Below are 25,087 nucleotides of genomic sequence, written 5' to 3'. Positions count from 1 at the left end.
TGACAAGAACAGCTTTCTTCCCCTCTGATTAATTTTCTCCTTGGCATATAATATCCAAAAGTCATTGTCAAATTCATTGGATAAATGGCTGCAAAAATTTGTAGTTTCAAACTGTTTGTTTCCTCTCATACTGCTCACGGCTGTACCTCCCACCCAGACTAGCATTGATAGGTATGATTGGCATCCTCTGTTTTTATTTGTAACTGCTTCTGACTGTGGTGCTAGTTAAAATGCTTTTTGTGATGCATTGTGCTTAGGAAGGCAGAGGTGTATGCAGATGTTTTGTCAACTACAAGTGTTTTTCTTTCTTTCTCTATTTGGTTTCCTTGCAGATGTATGACGTATGTGAAAAGTTAGCATTCGACAACCCAGATGGAGGCGTCTGGAAACAGGGCTGGAAACTTGAGTATGAGGAGTCAATGTGGACGAAAGACAGGAAACTCAGGGTGTTTGTTGTTCCTCATTCCCATAATGATCCAGGTATGAGGCCAGTGCTGATAAGCGCACTTTATTTGCCATATGTCATACCGGGAGTTGTGATGTTCGTCACTCCACATTGTTGTGTTGTGAAATTGGTAGTGAACAATCATTCAGCATCAAAACCCGGTGAAAGCTGGCAAGGAGTGCTGCCCTTGCTAACTGCTTTAAACATCTGCTTGCATCCACTTTGCTCGAGTTTATCTGTGACAATATTTGTAATATCGGTACCTTATAGTCATAGAGACTAGCAAGCCTTAATTCTTTTTATGTTCACTTGCTCAGAATAACACATTATTCAAGTAACGCTCACAGTACTTAGTGTGTCTTTGCAAGCTCTTGTTTCATTATATGAAGGAAGTTGCATTTCCCTGTCAAATTAGTTCACAGCTTATGGGATCAAGTACTTGTAGCTAGGCATTTTTTTAGACTTTCGGTCATGTCTTGCTGCGGTTCACATGATACCTTGAGTGTCATGCTGTGGAAATCTCTTTGCAAGAAACACATTTGCGACAATTAGGCAAACTAAAGATGCAGCCATGCCTCACCTTGATACAAACTGCACTCCGTTCAACAAATTACCTCTTTAAGACATTATTGCATAAAAGGCCTTTTGTGCAGCTGCCGCCTTTGCTTTGAAGTTGGGGTGAAACAGACCTAAATACTGTGGGGCTTATGGTGCTGTCCTGATGGTAGATGAAGCTGTACTGACACAGTGGCACACACTGCAAGGAGAGCTGTCTAGCTGTCAATGTCACTGACAGTCATAGTTAGACTGCTTTAGAGGACCACTCTTGCATGCTGTAGTGACAAACAGCTTGGTCTGTGCATGAAGGTCTTCATGCCACAGGTAGTAAAAAACTGCAGTGAGGCCAGGATAATTTGCATTACCAGGAGTGCACATTTTTCTGTCTTTCTGCATTCGTCTGCCTTAGCAAATGGTGCAGTTCATGTTCGAGCATGAAAGTCATGCCTAATGTATGTAGGCCACTGGTGACATGTCATCACATTGCACGCTTCACTAACACATCGCAATATGTTTGTCTCATTTTATTAATTTTCATTTTATTCCGGCCCAGCGGTACATGCACAAGAAAAAAAGTAATTGGAACTTGGCTCTGAGCTGTAAGTGTATGGTAGCACGATGGCGCAGAATTCTGGAAGTGTGGAATCAGGGAATGCTTGTTTCAAGTATATGAATTCAGGAACCATGCTGGCCTCTTGCATGAGCACATTTCGCTTCTTAACCTTTGCTGCATAATGCAGGAGTGTAGTTATGTAGTTAGATTCAGTGCCATGTACTGTGTATTTTTAATTTCCCTTTTACTTGGGTTAGAGGTCAGTATGATATGACCATTGGTTATCGTCTCTTTGTGCATTTAGGTTGGCTCAAGACATTTGACAAGTATTTCCTGGACCAAACGCGGCATATTTTGGACAACATGGTCGTCAAGCTGGGTGTGGACAAGCGCAGGCGTTTTATATGGGCTGAAACTTCTTACCTCTCCTTTTGGTTTGATCAGCAAAGTGAGGAGGTCAAGTCCAAAGTGCGGGGGTCAGTATAACACATTAAATGCTCTGTGGTGGCTTAGAATGAAAAAATATTTTTCTATGCTTAGTTTTCAGATTATTAATATTGCACCTGTGTTTGTTTAGTTTCCCCCGTCTATCATAGCTTTCAATAATTTTTCATGCTGATATCCTTCATACAGGGTTTAGCTTGTGCTAATTATAGTTTTGTTTGGCATAATTGTTCTACCAATTTTTCTTCTGCAAAACTTGCCTATAAACTTAATTGCTGTAAATATGGCAATGTGCCACAAAAACTGCTTTAATAGACAAATTACCTGTTGAAAGTAAAAATAAAAATTGCTCAGCACTATTTTTTAAAAATATCTGCTTTAATCTATCATGCAAGTGCCCATTCATTTGTGCATGACAAGCTCTTAGCTTAGGAGGGATTTGTTATATGATGTAATATATCAGTGGTTGTGAGCTCAGTGCCGCGAAGCTTGTGTGAGGGCTTTTGCTAGTGTTCAAGGCATGTTTATTGTTTGTGCAGCTATGTGCAGTCCGGCCAACTGGAGATTGTCACAGGCGGCTGGGTGATGAATGATGAGGCTAACACTCATGTGTTTGCCATGCTGGAACAGATGGTTGAGGGACACCAGTGGCTGGAACGAAACCTGGGTAATGTAACTCACAAAGCAGCGCGTGCATTTCCTCGGTGCCTTTTGTGCTGAGGGCAGTGCTATCTTGACTCTCGATGTGAACACTTTCAAAAGCATTGGTTGCCATGAAAATCTCTTCTAGTGTTGATAGTATCATGGCATAGTGTTATAGGTAGCATAGAAGAAAGCGGAATGACAGTCCTTATCTTTCTACGGCTCAGGATTTCTAGTGATGCTACAAGAACCTCGCTGCATAGCTCAGTAGCACACATGGCAGTGTGTATATTTTTCGAACATCATGGAATCGCAGCGCTGGCAGACAAGGATACAGAGAGGACACACACACACACTTGACTGTGTGTGTCCTCTCTTTGTCCTTGTCTGCCAGCGCTGCGATTCCATGATGTTCGACAAGTACCAACTTGCCGAGCAACATACCCTGCATAAGTGTATATTTTTGACAAAAGATGCAAAAATGGCAACATGAGCATTAACTTTTGAGTGAGTAGCCTTGTGTTTGTCGACAACCTATGCAGCAAGTTCAGTGATAGAGTGATATACAATAAAACCTTGTTATTTTGAAAATTTGGATAATTCACACTGTCGCCAGAGTCCCGCCAAGTACTCTATTTCATACATAGCAGTTAACGCTGCTAAAGCTAGCAATGTGTGCGAGTACATTGGGCAATCGTTGGCAAACATCGTACCAGTATGCATGTCCCAGAGACTTTTCCCTGATAGTGCCTGTGGCAGCAAGGGTGACAGACGATGCTGAACTTCCTTTGGGTGCTGCTTAATGGTGTAGTTCGCTCTAAGTGCACTTGTGGGGCACAGTACGCATGTGCATGTCTTCCTGTTTGTTTTACCTTCAGAGGAAGCTGCAGCATAATCAGGCTATGTGTCGGGGCTGTTTAGCATGCGCTGCGGTTTTTTCCTTCTGGACATGTCGCTGGAATGCAATTAAATGCGGCATAGTTGCATTGTTTTGTCTGTGTTGGTCACCAGCTCTGAAAATTAAGATGTCTGTGTGGTATGCTTGTGCATAGCCATGCTACCAATGTGTGTATGCACGAGCACAGTACTGCTAAAACTTTGTTCTGTGTACTTTAGCCTTGACATGTGTGTATTAAAATTCCACCCGCTTTGCAGTGAGAACCGACCTGCACACAGAATTTAATTTGACCTGCGTACACCAATTTCTTATGTGTTTGAGTCTTGGAAAGAAATCATGTATTTTTCATGATCTACATCGTGCAAGAATTCATTTGGCAGTAGTGCTTGCCTTGTTCATCAAGACTAACTGAAAGGCAACAGTCTGTTACCGCAGCTGTGGAAAGGCAGGTCCAGTGAACCAACTAGACAAACATCGCCATATGTGAAGTAGAGCAGCAGAAAGGTCACCTTTAACATCCATTCTAGTAGGTGACTACCCTGGTCGAGTAATTTGCCCGAGTTCACTGTTCTGTGGTCAGGCTCACAGATGACAGCCATTCTCTGTCTATCAGATTAATCAGGCAAGGCCTTGTGCCAGCCATGTCTTTAACATGCTATGTGCATGGTGACTCTGCGTGAGACTTGATGCATTAAGTCGGGTGGATGTATAGAGATTTTGTTAATTCAAGGAAAAGATAAATGCAAATTTGTGTCTCTGCAGGTACACAAAGAGGTAGGAAGATTTCTGGTTCATACGTAAACACCGCTTGCAGGCCATGTTGTCAGTCACTGTGTGCCAAGTTTGCTTCATGCTTTTTTTTTTTACTTTTTTTTTTCAGGGGTGCGGCCAAAAAATGGCTGGGCAATTGATCCTTTCGGTCTCTCATCCACCATGCCGTACCTTCTCAAACGAATGGGTTTTAGTAGCATGGTGGTGCAGCGAGTCCACTACTCGGTGAAGAAGTATTTATCAAAGCAGAGAGCTGTGGAGTTCATATGGCGCCAACCATGGGGTGCGTGCTTTTCTTCCATAATAACTGCTCTCTCAAAACTATTAATTGTTGCAGTTGTGTTATAATTAGGTGTATGATACATGGTTCATTACAAGGATCTCTGTAGGACAAAATAAGGTGAACAAGGGTTGAGAAGGAGCCTCAGCCCACTAGCCAACATTTTGACAAGAGCACTTGTCTGTGTTTGGATACTGCCTTCATTATTGGCACAGGATACATAGGGCGTTTGCTCTGACAAGGAAGCACCGGTGAGAGGGAGGAGAGTATTATGTGGGAAGGGTGGTGGTAGGCTGCGACTGGTGGCATTCAAAAAAGGATTAGAGCAGTTGACCTGAAAAAAAAAAAAAAACTGAAAAAGAATTACATCAGCTCACCAGAACAGAATACGGGGAAGTGGAGAAATGGCAAACATGAACTTGAAAAAGCTGTTTATCCAGGCATGGGGGCTGCGGCATTTTTTATGGCAAGAGGAAGTAGGTTTGAGCAGAAAATGCTGGCATAAAAAAGTGGTAGGATTTTAACGCATTTAAAGTGAGTAGATGTGCTAAAGCATATTTAGCCTGGTTGGCTCACGGTTTTGCTTTGCTGGGTCGTCGGCACGTCTGGCGATGGTATTAGTTCTATAGTAGTACTAGTTGATGAAGACAATGACATGCAATGCATAGCGCAAGAATGTGTTGCAGTTAAACACAAGGCGTGATCGGCTGCGGTGATAACATGGTGCTCTCGTGCACAGGCCGGTGAAGCTGATCTGTTCAAGCCGCCGCGGGTTCGAAACCCAGACATGGCAATAGTTATTTTATTTATTGTTTATTCGAGATCAGGCTTCAGGGATGAAACGGCTTTTGCAGCTGAAGCAGAGCTTTCACTCTAAAAGATGGAGCAGCAGGGCAGAACCAAACATGGAAAAGAAAAAATGAGAGAGAGCGACACAAAAGGAAAGAAAAAGGAATAGCATAGCAGTGCCTGCTTTTGTCAGAGAATGCCTGTATTCCTTCCTTTACATGGGTTCATGTGTAAAAGGATATATGAGATAGATACTGCGCCATTTCCTTCTCCCCAAAACAATTTTCATTTTTTTGCTTCTGCACTTCTGACCCCTTTCCTTTGTCCTTTCCATTTTTTTTTTTTAAATTTATTTCTCCTTCTTGCATTCTCTGACAGGAAACGAAACAGGCATTTCTATGCTGTTTTTTCTCTCCTCTTGTGTGGTTCCTTCTCTCCTTTTATGTCCTCTCCCTTTCCTTTTTTTTTTTTCCCTTCCTCCCATGTGGTTCTGCAGTGCTATTCAATCTTTTTATTGCAGTTTTATCAGCTCAGCCTTGCTTCCTCTTGCCATGACACCTGTTGCAGCCCCCATGCCTGGAGAAACAGCTTTTTCAAGTTCACATTTACTATCTATCCACTTCCCCGGATTTTGTTCTGCTGAGCTGGCCTATCCTGTTTGGAATTCTACCTGTTCCAACTCCCCTCCCCCCTTCCCACATCACACTGAATGAAGGCCCTATTTAACCCCTGCCAATGATGACCGTACTGCCCAGAGGAAGATAAGTCTTCTTGTTGAAACATTGGCTGGTGGGACTCCAGTGCCTTCTTAACACTTGTTCACTTTGTTTTGTGTTATCAAGAATCCCATCTTCCTGTCCTCTCTCTACTAAGTATCTTGGCAGTCAGTTCAGTTTCAGAGGCAGTTCTCTGAGGGAGGAAAAAAAACAGAAAATGCCCCTTGGTTCCTTGTTTGGGCAAACCTTTCGTTATCGTCATCATTAACAATCCATCATTAACAATTGCATCGCTTTCAGTCTTTTTGGTTATCTGGTGGTTTTGCTTTTGTTTATTGCCTTTGAGATGTTGCTCTAGTCGTTTGTGCTGCAGAAGAGCTATTTGTGATGCTGCTTTGAGGTCACTTTCTTGACTGTATGTTTCTTTGCACTTCTTTGTTCTTTGTTTTTGTAGTGAGCCCATTTCTTCATTTCTCCTGTGCTTGCTGTGCCAGTTTAACTTGATGTTCAACATGCCACTCTTTAGTAGCGCTGCAAATATAGCCAACTGAGGCATCATCAAAATTGTGGAGGCAGTGCCATCAAATTCCCTTTACTTTTTCTTGTTTTTAAACATTAAAAGGAAATGCCGGAAAGCGCCTGTGTGCTGTGGGATGTCAGTGCACGTTAAAGATCCCCAGGGGATTGTGACAGTGCCTTTCTTTTTTGTCTCCTCTAACTGCAGATCAAAACAAAACAACAGACATTCTGTGCCACATGATGCCCTTCTACAGCTATGATATTCCACACACGTGTGGGCCTGACCCCAAGGTATGCTGCCAATTTGACTTCAAGCGACTTCCCGGCAACAAGATCAACTGCCCCTGGAAAGTGCCTCCAGTAGCCATCACCGACCACAATGTAGCTGATAGGTAAGTGTTTTTGTAGCGGTTTAAGTCTTATAAAGTAAGAGCAAGAGAGGGTTATACCTGGGGAGTGTTTGGAGGGGAGGTAGTTTTGCAGTAGATGTAATCCAGCTGACGATGATGATGGTGGTGGTGACTTGGCAGTATTTATACACCAAAGTGTGACCTTAAAACTTTAACGATGCAGAAATCGCAGGTTGTGGTGGACTGTTCAAGGATAGTCAGGTGTAGGTAAAGTGTAGAGAAGTTTAAGGCAGGGCGCCAGTAGTTACCATTTTCGTGCTTCTGTTTTGGATTTGTAACTTTGCTTTGTTTTCTGCATGCTAAGTTCACTGACGATGTTATTTTGCCTGAAATGCATGATTAATGGTGCGGTGTGTTGCGGCAATTTCTTCGTAAAAAAATCTTTAACAGTCTGGAGAGCATGGTATTTGAAATGTTGACACATCATTTGAGTTGGTTTGAGCCGCTGTTAATAAATTGCTTTTCTTTGTGACTAAATTAGTAACATAAGTAATCTGACTGACTTCTCACTCATGTTGATGTTTAGTGGGAAGTAGGGTCAGTGGGAATCATTTACTTGAAAGCAAGTTGCCATGCTTTAAATGCTGGAATCTTGACATCAACAAGTAAAAATAAAGCGAATGCTACTGGGAATTTCCTTATAGCTTGTATTCTGTGCTCATAGATGTGGCCAGAGTTTTTTTGTACAGTAAAAGCTCGTTAATTGAAACTTCAAGGGACTGGAAAAAGTTACTGTATCCGAAAGTTTGAATTATCAAATAACTCCGAAAAAACTGTCAGGAACTGGTTGCATCATGGTAAATTTATTTATTGAAAGACTCTGCAATGGGTGCCTAATTTTAAGATACAAATGTCGTAACAGTGATTGCTTTTCACATTTCCATCAATGTTTTATTGCGTGGTTACTGTTGGGAGCATCAAAACAGAACTGCTTTAAAACTGTAAAGGCTTCCTCGTCATCCTCAGTGACATAGTGGAGATCCGCTGCTACCACGTCGCACCCCCTCCCCAGTGGCACCATTGCGTCACGTGTGAGGGGGCTTCACTGCATGAACTGCAAACAGCACGTGATGAGCACTAAGTTTCAGTGTACTGGAAAAATGAAACCATGCGGACAGAAGCGAAGGAAACTTTCAGTGGGGCCAAAGCAGAGAGAAGAGAACAAAAGGGGGAGGGAGGGGGTTTAAAACACTATTGACGTGCCATTCAGGGTCTGGAACATGAGTTGACTGGCTAATGTTGGCTGTTCGAGCAGCCGTCGCTGCAGGCTGGCACGGCGTTCAGAAAAATGAAACCAAAACTAAGCGGTCTGACTGTTCTAGGAGATGGGGCCATCAGTATGCAGGCTGCAAGCAACTCTTCAGCATGGAATTCAGGTTACGTGCAATCGAAGGGTATCACGGTCATCCTCAATATTTGGCTACAGCACCACTCTTTCTCAAGCACAGTTAGCGTAAAGCGGATCAGGCATCGATAATTATCGTTTGTTCCAACACATCTACAAAAACCAACTGTATAATACCATTCCAGACAATTCCTCATCACAGCATAGCCTCCGAGCACATAGGAAACTAGTCCCTAGGACGCGTACCAACTACGGGAAACAGCAAATGATCTATCAAGCACTTACCGCCCTAAATAATTTTTTGGATGATCTTGATTTTAGTGTTTCTCTCAAACATTTTAATGCTATAACCAAGCACTACTTAATGCAAAATGACATGTTAAATCTTTAAACTTTTGTGCACCGACATTCTGACACAATCTTAGCTTACCTAATAAATACAGGCCCTTTTTGTGCCTAACAGTATTAATGCTATTGAAAAGTGTTGTGTATTTCACCTATTTATTTTCTGTGCACAAGCAAAGTCTGGTTTTATGTCATGTTTGTTGCTCCGCCGTGTTCACTTTTCATGCAGTGTGTGAGCCTCCTTCTCTTTGCTTTGTTCTGTAAAACATTGAAATGTTTGTTTGATTTGTACATGTTCAATTTTTTCTTTACCCCTGCACTGTACTGCAAACTGTACAAGGAAGCTGAGGCCTCGTCAGGCGCTACAGGCCTTTTGCCTCAGCTTCCTTTTTCTTCGTAAGGAAGAAATAAAGTCTTTGAAGTTTGAAGTAGGGCTATTTCGATGATCTTTTCCCACGCTTGTTATGCCTGGGCACGGCCTCCCTTTAGGAGCCCATTCAAACTAACTGGTGCGAAACCCGTAGTGTCTGAATTAGCTCGTGTACAACGCTGTAGATTTACTGAGCGGACAGTTCGGATTATCCGGATTCCCGAATTAACGGCGGTCGAATTCATGAGCTTTTACAGTGGCTTGCATTTTGGTTGTCTTCTTTGGCCTAGTGGAACTTGCTTCACATACTTGTTTTGTTTCAATAAAGTGGAGGGTGATTGTCAAGTTTCTTTGGCTATGGCAGAAGACCCTATGTATGTGCATTCATCCCAACCAAGCGGAAAGACTGCCATTTGTTCTTAGGCTACAAAATGCCTCCGAAAAAAGTCAGTCATTGCCTGCATGGGTACAGTGGCAGTTACAGTACAACACTATGGCTCATGCAGGCTAGAATATTATTGCTGTGGATGAAAGGATTAGTTATGGGTTCACATTATTGTCTCCTGTGCAGAGCGATGCTGCTGCTGGACCAGTACCGCAAGAAGTCCTTGCTCTTCAGAACTCATGTTGTGCTTGTTCCGCTTGGAGACGACTTCAGATACGACAAAGCAAACGAGTGGGACAACCAGTTCAACAACTACCAGAAACTCTTCGACTACATAAATGTGAATGAAAACCTGCATGCTGAGGTACGTGTGGCTGAAGCGGCCGGCAAGTGTCCTCATTTCCTTTGTCATTTTGGAATTGAATATAACTTGAGGTGCTTTGTTTTTAGGTTCAAGATTTTACTTCAGAAGGGGGGGGGGGTGAAAAATTGGGCATCATATGTGGGGTTTTAATTTGGTTAGAATGGGGTTTTCATAATTTAGGTTTCTTTTAGTTTTTGCCAATGATTGACTGAGAGTACTTCATTGCTGGACGTGAAATTTCTTTTTATTGTTTGTTATTTTGATGAAGAAGGCCATAAATGGCAAATTGCACTTTGGAGGTGTCAGTCAACTCTCATTGTTATTATTTTTTTTGCAGCAAGAGCTGTTTTACAGAGCCTCTGTCCTGAGTATAATCCGATGACACAGCTGGCGCGATGCAAGATCCATTGCGCGACCTAAAGTCAGATAGAACTAAGGAGAAATAGATGGTGAGAGTCAGAGTTTGCGCAACGCCTGTACCTTTGCATGGCCAAAGTTAAAGCTAAGAGGGGAAGGTGGTTGTGCTGCATGCATGCGCCAGCTGCTGCTCTGCTAGTGCTATTGCCAACAAAGAAACTCTCGCCCTTAGCCGCGCTCAACAGTGTGTAAGTCTTATCGACATGGAGAAGCCCCTGCCGTGCACGAAAGAAATAAGGAAAAAAAGGTGCAAAATATCACAGGTGATCACTGCTCATACTTAGCACAGCATAGCGCATTTGTGTTTACTGTAACTGCTCTGCGCTATGTATGCAAAAAGCAAAGCAGCACAGCACAGCGTGCAGTTAAGCGGCTCTCATCAGACATTAATGCGCAAAGCAGCAGTGCTTAGCACTGATAATACCATCCAGGTCATTAGCATTTCCCTATCCGTGTAAGACATGCCCAATTTTGCTCATTCTTCCGTCACCACAGCTGCCATTTGGAATGCAGCTAGTGTTAGAGAATGCAGCTTATGTTAGAGTAGGACAATGTTATGGGGTTGCACGTGATGGAACAGTGCCAGTTGGACATCCAGCCAGTATCTTTTTTCTGGGGGTTTCTTTCTTGCAGGATTACTTTTTCTAGATCGTTGTGAACTGAAGTCATGCTGTGAGTGGTGCACTCTGAAGTGGGTCTGAGATTAGGTGGCAGTCTATGAGGAGGTGTTACTTTCCTATTTCATCCAAAATAAATTGAAAGATGCTGTTTGTCAGCAGGTAGGCATAACCTAATTCTAAGTACTGCTCAGTGGTGTTGCCATCCAACTCCAAGAAGGCAAAGCAAAATGTTGTCAGAAAGGTGGTGGGCGTTTTGATATGCTTGCAGCTATCACCAGGTGTAGTCGCAAAATACAGCAGCAGATAAAACTCGCCATACAGCGCTTACTCTGTGCAAAATTTGGGTGCAAACAACACACCACTTTGAAGCAGTGTAATCATTTCTAATCATATTCATTAGAGGAGTAGGAGACTGCATTGTGCAATGGGAAAAATTGTTCGAAGTTTTGTAGGCTGTTAGTGTAAAAGATCAAGCTGCTGCTAACTGATTTCTGAAAGCCTTATTTTTTAATGCCAAAATGATCTTGAGCCTTGTTGTACGCATATGTTCGTGTAGCACAGTTATGTTAGCTGCAGTTGAATTCGAGCACAGTGAATGTAGCCTGAGTGAAATTTTTACAATGAAGTACAGTCAATCCCGGATATGTCGAACTCGAATTGGATTGCATGATAATTCAATACATATAAAGATGTATAAGGCATGGCAATAGCTAACCTTATCTGTTACCCAGAAGTGTGAATATGATGCACCCACACTAGTGGTGTGCTTTTGGTAGCGACATGCTGCCCGCTATCATAATGGCGGCACACTGCCTGCTGGGTGTTGCTGGGCCTAGCTTACTTCGCATCGAAACCACAGAGTACGGCACTTTGGAAGAAACCACTGCCGATCATAAGACTCCTAATTGTGTTACCTGTCTACAATAGTCACGACATTATCTCAAATAAAATTAGATACAGTTGACTTCTGCATCGCCTTCAGTAGCGAAGCAGGCCAAGTGAGAGAGCTGTGTCGTGTTGAAAATAAGCGCACCAGACTGAAGGCCACACCCCATGTTCACCTTATCACACGGTTTCACAGCAGTAGCGCTGCCAGCAGGTGCCTAAGGCCATGCATAAGAGACGGCTTCGTGCATAAAAAACAATCATGGCAGTACCATTAGGAGAGGCGCCACTTGCAGGGATGTGGCACACAGTTCAATATATCGAGTGTTCACTAATTGGGAGCTCGATAAACAGTAACAACACTGCTATACTTCTGTATGGGATTTTTAAGGGGATGTTCTGACTATGCAATATAAGCAATAATACGATATATCTGGGATCGACTGTATCATCTGTTTCTCGTCAGACCCCATAGGACTTAATGTACAGAAATCCCTTTGGAGGCACACCACTTTATTGCACAAACATTCACTTTATCGAATTTTCTATGAACTGCAAGTTGGAACTGAACTGGTCAGTTTACTGAAATACATATTTTGCATTTTGGGAGATAAGCATCATTAATTCTGCTAGAATCTTGTTGACTTCCTCCTTAATTGTATTGCAGTTGTGCCAAACTGTCTTGCCAAATACAGCATTGTTTGCTGCAGAGCGGCTGACTCTTTATGTTGTAGGTACTCACCATAAAATTTCTCAGACTATTATATCTATTACGTGGAAATGAATAGCAGTTTTTCTGTTTTTGTTTGCGGTGAATCTTCACAGGTTCAGTTCGGCACTCTGGAAGACTACTTTGCAGCATTACGGTCAGAGTCCTCGGTGGACAGCAGCAACATGCCACTGGGCTTTCCTTCGTTGAGCGGCGACTTCTTCACCTATGCCGACAGGGACGACAACTACTGGAGCGGCTACTACACATCGCGGCCATTCTACAAGAACATGGATCGCGTTGTAGAGGCACATCTTAGGCGAGTGTTGTGTGAACTTGCATCAGAATATTTATCACAACTAATTGTTCTTTGTCTTTATATGAAGCGCTTCTGGGCAGCATTCAGCAGATTTGGGGAATGGATCAGTCAAAACCGAAGTATAACTATTCAATTATAAAATCGAACTACCGTCCTTGTGACCATTGCTATTTTCCTAAAGACAATTTTGAGCCAGGGCGTCAGGCTGTTCGGACACACAGTTCTGCCACATAATAAGAGTATAATGGTGACATTGCACACTATGCAAAAATTCAATTCAGAATTACTTTTTTTCCATAACAACCACTCTAAATTTTATTGCTAAGCCATTCACCACAAACTTGACATGCAAGATAGATTTTATACTACTACTGTGCACCGCACGCAACCAGGCTTTTCAGCGGCGAAGAAGCGGCTTTGTATGAGAAGCGCATTCACTTCCGTCACTGCATGTTAAGTAGACGTCACATGCATCTATAAAACTGATGATTTGAACGACATGCCAGAAATATGGCTGCTCCAACTCTTCGAAGACGTTTGTGGCATGCAGTATGGCCATGCCAGCAACATAGCTTTCTGTTCAGACTTCCTCTAGAACCACTGTCACTTCACGACAGCAGTGTCCGTACAAGGAATTCGCATCATAAAGGAAAAAAGAAAACCATGTTTTCCTGTGACGTGGATGCACTGGTGGCGCCCTTTCCGCAGCGATGTGCGGCCCACCGGGTGACAGCATGCCACACACTCCTGGCTTGCTCGGTGACGCTAGGCCTAACAAACTCCGCGGTGAACCTTTAGCAGAAAGTGCTTTCGATCTAGCCATCGATTATTAAAGAAATGTCTAATCTAATTACCGCCTGTACAATAACTTCATGCTAGTATTAACATACAGTTGATTTCCCTTGTGTCTTCATCAGCATATATTTTTTTTGTCAGATGTAGAAGTATGCTTGTTCAGCCAATCTTTTCCAAAGGTTCATTATCTCATTAGTTCATTTCAGCTGCAGTAACTCAGTACAGCCAGTCCCGGATATATAGAATTATTGTTTATATCGAACAATCATAACATCCCCTTGAAAATTCCATGCACTAGTGTTCGTGTTTATCTAATCGAACTCCCGTTAAACGGAACATTCGGCATATTGAACGGCATGCCAGCACCTGCAAGTGGAACTTCTAACGGTGCTTCTGCGATCACTTGTCCTGTGCAGAACCAGGTGGACTACATGCGTTGCTAGCTTTGTAAAACCATGTGAGGTGAACTTGAGGTGTGCCATCATTCTTGTGCTCATATTTTTTCACGCGACACCACTGTCGTGCAGGGAAGCCATGCAGTAAAGACGAAGACAACCTAAATACAAAGCCTATAGCGGCGGCCCTCGCCTGGCATGCTTAACTGCCAAAGACATTGTAAAAACCAACTCCACCTTACCTTAATTTTAATTAGATTATTCTGTTTATAGTATACTGGTAAAAGGATTAGACCTGTCATGGCAGGTGGAGGCTAATTCCAAAGCACTGCCCACTGTGGCTTCAATGTGAAGCAAGCTACTCCTAGCGATGCTGAGAGAACGGTGCACTACCAGTAAGCCCATGAGTGGCACATTGCTGGAGAAAGCGCACCGCTATTGTGGGTGCACTGTATTCTTGCTTCAGTGTTACCAATAAGCTTAACTTTGGCCATTTTTTTATGTATCAAATTATCGTTCAAACTCGCAATCTCCTTCAGGTTCGATATGGCCGGGATTGACTATATTTGTGCCCTTCTTATTCATGCTAGTTGCTTCAGCTCATTCTTGACCTTTTGTTTGTGCAGGGGGGCTGAGATCCTGTTCTCTCTCGTGTGGGCGCGCATGGGTTACATTGGCAATGACTTCCTACCACTGGCCAACAGCATGATAAACGGCCTAGTCTATGCCCGGCGGAACCTGGGGCTCTTCCAGCACCATGATGGCATCACTGGCACGGCCAAGAACGTCGTGGTTGTTGATTATGGAGTCAGGTGAGGCTTGCACGGTGGCTATTTAGCTTACTATTAGTCAATTTTATGTTGATCACTTGACTGATTAGTGAATTAGCAATATTTCTTGCTTAATAATCGTTCAGTCAATTCATTCGTCTTGTCACGAGAGCATGTCTTAATTTGTGTCTAAGTAAGCTGCCAGGGTGGCTCAGAGGTTATGGTGCTCTGCTGCTGACCCGATCCCGGCCGCGGCGGTCAAATTTTGATGGAGGCAAAATTCTGGAGGCTCATGTGCTGTGCAACGTTGGTGCAAGTTAAAGAACCCTAGATGGTCGACATTTCCGGAGTCTTTCACTACGGCGTCCCTCATAGCCTGGGTCGCTTTGGGACATTAAACCCTCACCAGTCAGCCAATTTGTGTCTGAGTGTTTGGAAAATACTTTCCAAGCCAAATAGCATGGGAACTTCCGAGATGTCTATTTCATCCATATGTTGTACAAAAAATCATTCTAATCATTAATCTCTCAGTAGAAAACAATCATTTAACGATCCTTCTGTACAACACAAAAGGTTTGTGGAAATTAGCATGCATTGTGTGATGCCTAACGTTTTAGAATTTCTTTTCCCAAAAGTCATATCCAAAAGCTTCCAGAAAACTTTCCACATGTTTCACGTTTACTTGACACATTTTTGTTTAATTCTGAATGTCATCCTTTCATTTTTTTTTAGGTTATTCAAATCCTTGCAGCATCTAAGAGAGATTATCACCAAGGGGGCTCTGTACATGCTTCTCAATGTGCCTTCCTATGGTGGTGTTGAAGACGACCTCTTCGTTCTTCAGATGGTAAGCTGAGCCTTGCGCCTTTATCAATTAGCTGCCACATGTATCAGTTATTTTAGTGTCCAAATTTATGGAAAGTTATCTTAGATGAAGGGGCAAAGCATCAGAAAATGACGCGGAAGAGAGTTTGGTTACATTCGCCATTGCTGTCGACAAGCTGGATGCGTTGCGAAGTTCCTTCTGCACTTACGACAGCGCAAATGCGAACTGAATTCTGCACGCACTAGAAATGTTAATCGAATTTTTATGAAGTAAAATTGTCAAGTTACATTTTTCAAAATTAGGCAATTTGGATCATACATTTTCTCAGATAGTATGTTTTTCCACAGCTTTTTAGAAATGCACGAATGAGGTTTTACTACCTGTCTTCCCCTGCAAACGCAGGAACCCACGAATCTTTTTACAGTGGGTCATGAAAAGAGAAATCTTATAGCTCCTCAACAGAACTATGGGAAGAGATGCTATCTCATCCTGCACATGGAGCACGTCCATCAGTTGCACCTGTTATCGGTTGCATCATGTGCACTTATCAATGATTCCTTAGGAACGAGATTAAGCGTTAGAACCTAGAACGGCTCGAGCACCTACTTCGTCAGATCCGCATGCTTGTATGTTTTCCGGCCAAGAGCAGGCAGGCAGTCTCGCCTCACGGAACCAGTGCTCTATGAGAGCTTCCCAAAAAGGCCTTTTCTCTTGCACTGCGCCCATGCTAAGTTCACCAGATGCCTCTGCTCTTTATTTGCCTGAAAAATTGACTTTAGCTTAGACTAAATCTTGGACAGTACGGAATGTTTTCTGTGCACAAAAACCAGCTTCCACTGCCACTGCTCCTGCTGTGCCTAAACGGTGCGGATCACTTCGTTGATCACGATGCACGATGACATGTCAACTGGCATCAAAATTTGGCCAGCTTGATTGCGACTCCACATACTGCGTGAACAATGCACCAAGACAGTGTGCCTTTCGGTTTTCATCTATATTATGACTAGTCCATTTACTGTGAACATCGAATATAATGAATGAATGCCATATGACGGTCATGTTCGTTATAATCGGGCTCGATTACAGTTATTTTAAAGCCCTTTCAGTTTCTTTTTTGTTTTGTGTAAGAATGCACTTTTTTGAAGTAAGATGTCTCACAAATTTAGGCCTTGCAAACTTGCACAAAAGAAATTTGTATTGCTGAGTGAAAATCTTGCTTTTATAGGGCACTTGAACTTTACTCATTCTTCTTAAATGGTACAAAATTTGTGGAAGTCATGGCTAGAGGACCATTTTTGGGCAAGAGCTTGAGACTATAGTTCTCAAGCATGTCTGTGCTGTACACCATGCACTGTGCTTTGTTCTAGGATAACACTCAGGAAACATATGATGGGATCCCTCACAAGCAGCCCCTCACGTTTACTAGAGAAGGAAGGATCAGGTAAAGTAAGAATCTGATGTGCGTATAACAGTATGTAGTATTTGTGCACATTTTTGCATGCACATGTGTGTGCAACTCGTTCACATACATGAAACCAAGCGTGTCCATGGTGTGATGCTGTTACTATACCTTAAACTGAAGAATTCCTTCTTTGTGTCAGCTTTGATATGGCTGGCCATTTGATTTGCGGACTTCATCCGATTGGATTTGAAATTTTCAGTCAGTGTTGATATGTGGTTGTCTCACCTGTCTGCAGTATTTGCAAGTGGTTTTACTTACTTTTGCAGTCTCGAAAGATCATGATTCATGAAAGCTCTCTTCTGTGCTAAAGAATAGGCTTTTTTGAATTTTCAATAATTTCAAATATTTGGTCAAATGGAAAGTATTTGGTATTCGATTCAATGAGAGAGTTTGGCATCCGAAATCTCTAAGTGTTTGTCTCGAGCAAATAATTTTTCTGGAACACTTGCTTCGTGGGGCTTTGGTTCTGCATAGCTCTTCTGGGATGGTACTGCAGCATGTGTGTAGTCAAAGCCCCAACTCTCTGGACACTTTCTAGGCGTACGTGTCTCATGTCTACACACCCGCGCACATGCCGGAGCCAGTGTGCACATGCGTGCAGCATCAGACGTGAGCAGGCGCAAGTGTGGTGCCCAGATCTGTACCTGTCAGGTGTCTGTGCCCATGTTACCCGCAGGAACCGGCACATGCGCTTGAAATTGTCCACATAAAATTCGCTCATCAAGTGCGATGGTGGGAGCACAAGAGGGAGCTAGCATGAGGCACGTGGAGGTGGATGCCCATTTCTGATGCCCGACGCTATGTGGTGCTGGGCATGCAGGCAAGCGGTGTGTAAGCTTAGCAGGTGTCTATGGAGTTTCCGCTTAAAAGCAACAGCTGCGCAACGACGCACAGTTGGAGGCCCACAAATAGGTCTCACACCCCACAATTAATGTCAGGTCCACATGTAGATGAACTCTCTGACAATTTCCGATGGCCATTTTTGCAGAAAGGCGTCACAGCTTCAATGAGTGTAGCAAAGCTTCGATGCACTCTCTCTTTTTTTCATGTAATGACCTTGTGTGTTAAAAAGAACACATGATTTTGAAAATCTCAATTTTCCATTTATTATCTTTTTATATGCCAGAAGTATTTGAAATTATTCAAAGAAAATTACTGCAGTAGAATCTCAATGATACGAATATTACGGAGTCGCAAAAAATACTTGTATCACGCAAAACTAATGATCCATATGCATAACCGCGGGAAATGCATTCATGCCGGTCTGTTTACAGCTGAAGGGATTTATTTACAGCTGTTTGGAGGGTGTTTGGAACTTCTGAAATTCTGTCCATTGTACGCAATGCAGTATGGCCGGGGAATTTAACAAATTCATATTATCCAGCAATTCTTATCAGCTGTGTTCATATCAGTTAGATTCTACTGAATTAGCTTCAAACCAAAAAACCACTATTCACACTGGTCTACTGGAGAAGTTTGATGTGACTGTATTATGGTAGAACTGGTAGTGTGACTTATCTATTTGTTCTTGTTGTTGTTGATAGCACATTTCTGTTTATTAAATAGTAGTCTGCAGTTTTCAGTTTGTTTAATGTCAAAGCTTTGCTCATCCAGGAAGACAGTGTAGCAACATGACAGTCTGCTATCTGTGCAAATGCCAAAGCCAGTGAAGGATGAAAGTGTGTGCCTAACCATCCATTATCTCTGCTTGCTGCATGCAATGCAGGTACGTCGTATTCTACAACTCTCTGACCGTGCCAAGGAATGAGATTGTGAATCTTCAAGTGTCCACTGCATCCATCGTGGTGATTGACTCCAACGGAAGTGTCGTGCCCAGCCAGCTGTCTCCCGTTTGGGAAAGGGAAGAGCTCATTAGGGGCACATTTGAGGTGAGTTGAAAGCTTTTGGCGCATTTTCAGCTGTTGATGTGCTTATGAGCCATGAGTTTCAACTTTGGTGTTGTGAAATCATGCTTTTGTGATGTGACTGAAGTTGCTAGCGTTACGTTCTCTACCCATAATTTTTATTAGCTGCACAATGTTTGGAGCCTCCATGTGGCCATATTTAACTTCTGTGGTCCTAAATAGATGAACAGTACTCAGGTTCTGCACCACTTTGAACTTGTTTTGGAGTTGATTTTGTTTTTGTTTTTTGTTTTTTCTGTAAGACTTTTTTTTTTGGTGCTAGTATGGTGTGCCAAACTGAAACATTATGTGCATGTTGTCGATATCTTCAGGATCAGTGAAATGTAGTACCATAAATGTTCCATAATGTGTGGTTCCTGTCTCTATGGCATTCTTTAGAGCTCTTGAACATTAGATAGTATAAACATTTGAGCATCATTTTCACGTAACAGGTAGCATTTTGTGGCATGAAATAATTTTTGTCTGCAGTAAATCATGATTGCCAATAAGTTAAACCCTTTATTTGGCTGCTAAAGATATGCCTCCAACCCACTAGTATTTACTTCTACCGGGACAGTGGTATGCCCATTTCCCACGATGAAGGGTACTGCTATATCACAGAGAGCGGCAACATCTAGAGAGAAAAGCTGTGGCTCTGTTTACCACTGTGAAAATTGTTTTTCATGCATTTAGACTTGCTCACATAATGTCATTGTTTCTGTTTCGCTGAAGTAAGTCTGTGTCTGGTTGTTATATAGTCCAAAAATATGTGTGATAACTTTGAAGCTGTTTGTTTGGTGCACTTACCACTGTGTTTATTTGCATGATAAATAAACATGCGTACTAAGTGTACCCCTGCACTGGTTATCAGAATTTGGGAAAATTTTAATTGACAGTGTAAACCTGCTTAACAGACCTCCCAAATCCGCAACAGTTTTTTTCTGACAAAAAAGTGTGTTTTGCGAACACGGTGAGGTACTAAATTTTAACATTTCAAAAATTGCTTTTTCATGTCATCTCAAACCCCCGGAGCAAAGCATGACTTGAAACTGATCAGTGCTTGAGTTCATATTAAGAGAAGTTTGACTTAATGACTTAATCTTCTCGTATGTTTTTATCTTTGTTATAGGAAATGGAAAAAGATTTTTTTTTGTTGTCTTGTGCACATCTAATAGACTGTAGGAAGCATACTCCCCATCACTGTTCATACTATATATTTCAAAGCAAACTAACAAGTAAGAAGTCCTCTATCTCACTTGCAATAATAGTTGTCCATGAGCTATTTCTGGAATCTTTCAGTGTTAGAGAGCACTGGTTAAAAGTAAATGAATCATGATTTTTTAAACTCATTAATAGTATGACAGGGTTTCTTGCCAGTAAATGTGTTCGCGCAGCACAATGCGATGATATAAAAAAATGCTTCGGGCAATGAATGCCGCAAATTTTTCTAGTGTGGCTCAACTTATTTTTTTTTATCTACATCATAATGTGCTTGCAAACATATCCCCTGCCTTTTTAAAGCACTTTCTCTCTATTGTCTTTCTACTTGATGGATGCATACTTGGTCTCTGATTCCGATTGCAATGGTGCACACAAAGAGATGAAAGCATATTCTGCGAAGATGTCAGAAATAAAGGCAAACCATTTTATTTGTTGAAATGCCATGTTATGTACTGAAGTTCTGGATGGGCATTGTGCAGCTGAGATTGCATGGTTATGTAGCTTAATTTGACTAGACTTTGCAGCGAGTTGTTTTGTCGTGTTAACTCCTGTTAACACACGCTCATTGCTGTACTCAAGTCTCAGCCCTCTGATGTTCTTGAGTGGGTGAAGTGCTGTTCTAGTTCTCACAAGTAATAACACAAGATGTAAAAAGGCTTGTTGCTACAGATTGTACTTTTCTGACACAACTACATATTGTACTTTTCTGACACTTCTTCCTTTGTTAGATACAGTGATTTCATCTTTGTAGTGGCCGCTTTGCTGTTGTGATAATCCTCTTTGCTGGCACTGTAAACAATGAAACGTCAAGCATGGTTGTTTGTTTCCAGCTGTCATTCATGGTTGATGTTCCACCTCTTGGCCTGGCCACATACCGAGTGGAGCACATTGAAGGAATCAGTGGCATGGTGTTCCGTGCTTCTGTCACGCTATACAATTCCGTCTCATCTCCCGACACACTGTGAGTGACACTGATTTTCTCGTTTGTATTTTTATCTAGACTTTCATCTAGAATTGGTCATTTTTGCGCTGCATCATATCCCTGATTCTGCGAGGTCATGATTTGAAGTTTTATTTTCTTTTATGATTTTATAATTGATGAGTTTTATTTGTTGCACTCATGTGAACTGTACCTGCTGCCTTTTGTCTCCTCTAGGTATTTTCCTATATCACGCTCTGATTCAAGAGAAGATTTTCGGATACAAACACCATACCTGGCTGCTACATTTTCACCCACTACGGGAATGCTGAAGGTGACTAACTCTCTTACTGCACAGCCGTGCTTTTCATTTTTCATGTTAAAATATGGCACCTTAGGTAATAATTGCCTGGTATCTTTGCTTTGATCTTCAAGGGCACTTTTACAGACACAGCGCAAACATTTGTGGAATGTGAAAATATTAGTTTCTTTATTTTTCTTAGCTCTTTAAACTATTGTGCAATAACTAACAGGTGTACGCTGTCCTTAAGTTCAAAATTATGTCAGCTGGGCACCTCCAGCCATATATTTGTCTTACAAACTAAACAGGTGGAACACTGACATTTATGCACACTTGCTGAGCACAGCAACTTTTGTTTGGCACTTGTGACCACTCAGGAAATGAACTAACTTTAGTCATCTTGTCACTGGCTTAAATCGTTTTTAAGGCCTAATAAGTTCCTGGGGAATGCGATTATTAGAATTTACAAAAATTATCTGTTATTCAATTCGATTTGCACCACACTTCTGCTATTAAAATTATTTGAGCCTCCTAAACATTCAGAAGCAAGTTCATCTGAACTTTCGACTGAAAATCGCAGCATTTTCAAACAGCGCTAACTAGTTATAGCAGCTCACTCTTGTCACATCACTTAACTTAATTTTGCCTCTTAGAATCAGCGCTGTTATCATATTCGATTGCCATGGTCACAGAAACTGGCGTGTAGAGGGTAGCGGTGCTAGCAAAACTGCGGTGAAGTGGCTACTTTAATACTACTGCAGAATTTTCATCAGTCAGAATCTACAGACCACATGTTTTGAGCTACAGGGCACAAGAAAAAGTGGACGACAGGAACAAAAGCCTCGGAACGTGCCTACTGGCAGTGTGTTCTGTGTGCTCTCTTTTGTGATGTAGTTTCGTTTTCATGCCTTCGATCTGCAGTCACATCTGGGCTCATCGCGGGGCTTGCAGTGTGACAAATACTATTGTGTGAGGGCTGAGCTGGCTATGTCTTGCTCACAACATCGCATATGCTAGGGTATTCCTCACCCAGTGCTCTCTCTTTACGTGTGTCGAGGGAGTGTGAAAGGGTTGATCCAATTTCTGGTTAATCTTTTTAGTGAGTTCTCATGTTGCATTTTGCCAGCAATGCGCTGTGCCGTGACCCACCAATAGCAACCTTTCATGTCACTCCACCAGTGTAAAGAGATATGGCCACCTTACAGTGCTTCATGGCAACATTCAGTAAGCTGCTTTTCCATGCAAGCATTAAATCAAACTGGCGCGCCATAATTTTTTCACTGAGCACAATTATTTTACTCAAAGAATTGTTGAGAAGTTTATTAGTTGACAAAATAGTTCATTACAATTACTACTGCATCGCCTCCCATTCCCCTACTTTATTTAAAAGTATATTGAGGGCTAATTGAAGTTGTCCTGTATCGATATCTAGCCGCATTCTAACAGAGGTGCTACTTCAACTGAAAATGGAATTTTTGTAAGCTAGAAAAGGCCAAAAAATGAAATGCAGGTATCGCCGTCGCTGGCTTATTTTGCAAGTGAGTTGCGGTGTGTCGACACTATTTTTTGTGGTCAAATCCCAGAGGCTAGGAAACACCACCGTTCTCTTAAAACGGTCATCTTTGAGTTCTTTTTGATGCAAATGTAGTTAGTGTCATTAGAGTGGGTGGAAAATTTTTAATGCAATTTTCACAGCTGTAAATTCGTTTTTTGCTTCCGGACAAGCATCGGCATGCCCGAAAAGGTTCATAGAATAAATATTTAACTAAGGACAAAAATTGGATGGAGTTGCTTTCATTGCTCCTCTAATCCCTGGTAGGCCGTCCTAGGTACATTAAATTGTTTTGTTAATGAGCAAAATATAATGTGCTTACTATATAGATGCTTCTTTATACTTGTTTTGGGAAAAATCTTTTTTTTTTATTTAAACTATCCTTATACTAGTTGGAAATATCCAATTTGCCACCAATCTTCATTGCTCATATTTTCCTCATAACTAAAAATTTGACATTCGCACACCCATACTGATAATCACTTTTGTTCTGTTTTTAGCAAGGATTGTTATCTAGTGTCGTGCAAGCACTGTATCTACTGTTGGTTTGTTTGTGCTGTTACCAATTGTAATTCTCACGTTTGTTTCAGTTAGTCTATGTTATAAGACAACTAAATAGGAGCAGTGGTTGTTTTTTATACAACCATGAATATTCTCATGTATAATTCCTCTTGCTAGACGTATTATTAACTGAGCACTTTTAGCACAGGGAAATGCCTTATTGTTTTTGGTAATAAAAGGGGATTGTGACTGCTGCATAGTCAATCAACCTAATATATTGGACTTTGAACACGGAAAACAATTTTTTTTTTTTTTTCCAGCATTTACTAGTGAAGGATCAAAACATCAGTTTAGACATTGAATCTGGTTTCGTGAAATATGGCACTCGTCCTAAGAACAAGGATCGCAGTGGAGCCTACCTATTTCTTCCCGATGAGAAGGCCAAGGTACTTATGCACTTTTTCCTCCTGTTTTTTTTTTACATTTATTTTCTTTCATAACAGTTATTTTGAGGCATGGCTATAGATAAAAACTGCAGTACAATAGAATATACCGTGGTCAAGAGTGATCTGACTTGTATTCTAATTTATAAACCAACATGTGCCGGTTATTTTGGGCTTCATGTCGACTTCACTGCTTGTCATTCTACCTTCTTTATTGATGTTTTCGTGGCCTAACTCTTTACATCGACGCATTTGATCAGGATCGTGAATTCAAGTGTTGTGGCGCTAGAAACAAATTTATTCTCTGTTTCTTTGTGGAAAAAAAAGCGAGAAGCACCTCCTGATGATGAAGAAATTATAGTTAACTGCAAGAGGACCAACTTTTTGTTGCTTTGATAAGTCTTGTTAAGGATATTAGCTTATGTGTCTCCTCCTTATTTTCAGGATCTGGTTTATGACCCACCCTACATACGGGTCACTGAGGGTGTGCTTTACACTGAGGTCATGGTGTTCCTGCCATGCGTTGACTTCTCTGTGAGGATCAAGAACTCTCCAGGTCTGTCTACAAGCTTTTATCCACGTACCTAAGTGATAGCAGTGTAAATATTCCATTGGAGGAAATTATGAAGCCACAATGTTTTGTTTAAACCTTTTTGTTTGCTTCATTTTCTTTTGTAGGCATTGATGGAGTTGGCTTGGACATCCAAAATATAGTGGACATAACAAAATCTGTTAATGAAGAACTGGTCATGCGTTTCAAGACGAGTGTCCACAATGTGGGGCCTGAATTCTACACAGATGTCAACGGACTGCTGGTTTGTGTTTCATTTTGAGCATCGTTGATGTGCCATTCAGACCCTTATGTGCTCGTCCAGATGATTTATGTGCCAGCTCTTGAGTGGTGCTGAAAGCATCAGTAGCCGAAAAGTGAACTGATACTGCTAATGAATTTGAGCGTTTATTACAGTTGGGATGTTTACTTTGAAGACATTGCATTTTCTGTTTCCTGGTATGCACATGTTTTGTGTATCTGTTCCTTTACTTGTTCCAGTTGATTTTCTGATATTTGGGCTACAGTTGGTACATAGTTGAAGGAATGGAACTTATAATGGGAAGGGCACATACGAGTGCGGCGTCACGTCCCACAACTATAGTGGGAACGCTATTGAGGCTGCACTGGACACCTGCCATTTACCTTAAAAGCCTAAGGTGCT

The 25,087-nt window shown here is 41.8% G+C and overlaps 1 protein-coding gene across 3 annotated transcripts in view; it reads left to right on the top strand.

Moving 5' to 3' along the window:
• Positions 1–25,087, top strand: part of alpha-Man-IIa (alpha-mannosidase 2) — a 71,658-nt gene that overhangs the window by 37,023 nt on the left and 9,548 nt on the right. For all 3 annotated transcript variants that reach the window (XM_077627112.1, XM_077627110.1, XM_077627111.1), the window contains exons 4-19: positions 333–480; positions 1,861–2,032; positions 2,540–2,667; positions 4,421–4,594; positions 6,821–7,007; positions 9,657–9,834; positions 12,582–12,784; positions 14,601–14,786; positions 15,477–15,591; positions 16,938–17,011; positions 18,759–18,921; positions 20,988–21,118; positions 21,314–21,410; positions 23,751–23,876; positions 24,318–24,429; positions 24,552–24,688. In XM_077627112.1, coding sequence (XP_077483238.1) covers positions 333–480; positions 1,861–2,032; positions 2,540–2,667; positions 4,421–4,594; positions 6,821–7,007; positions 9,657–9,834; positions 12,582–12,784; positions 14,601–14,786; positions 15,477–15,591; positions 16,938–17,011; positions 18,759–18,921; positions 20,988–21,118; positions 21,314–21,410; positions 23,751–23,876; positions 24,318–24,429; positions 24,552–24,688 — 2,331 coding nt within the window. The remainder of the gene's footprint in view (positions 1–332; positions 481–1,860; positions 2,033–2,539; positions 2,668–4,420; positions 4,595–6,820; positions 7,008–9,656; positions 9,835–12,581; positions 12,785–14,600; positions 14,787–15,476; positions 15,592–16,937; positions 17,012–18,758; positions 18,922–20,987; positions 21,119–21,313; positions 21,411–23,750; positions 23,877–24,317; positions 24,430–24,551; positions 24,689–25,087) is intronic.

This window comes from Amblyomma americanum, chromosome 6, assembly GCF_052857255.1.
Source record: "Amblyomma americanum isolate KBUSLIRL-KWMA chromosome 6, ASM5285725v1, whole genome shotgun sequence".
NCBI classification, from domain to species: Eukaryota; Metazoa; Arthropoda; class Arachnida; order Ixodida; family Ixodidae; genus Amblyomma; species Amblyomma americanum.
The sequence above is the reverse complement of the archived record's forward strand: the minus strand, read 5'-3'. Positions and strand labels throughout refer to the sequence as shown.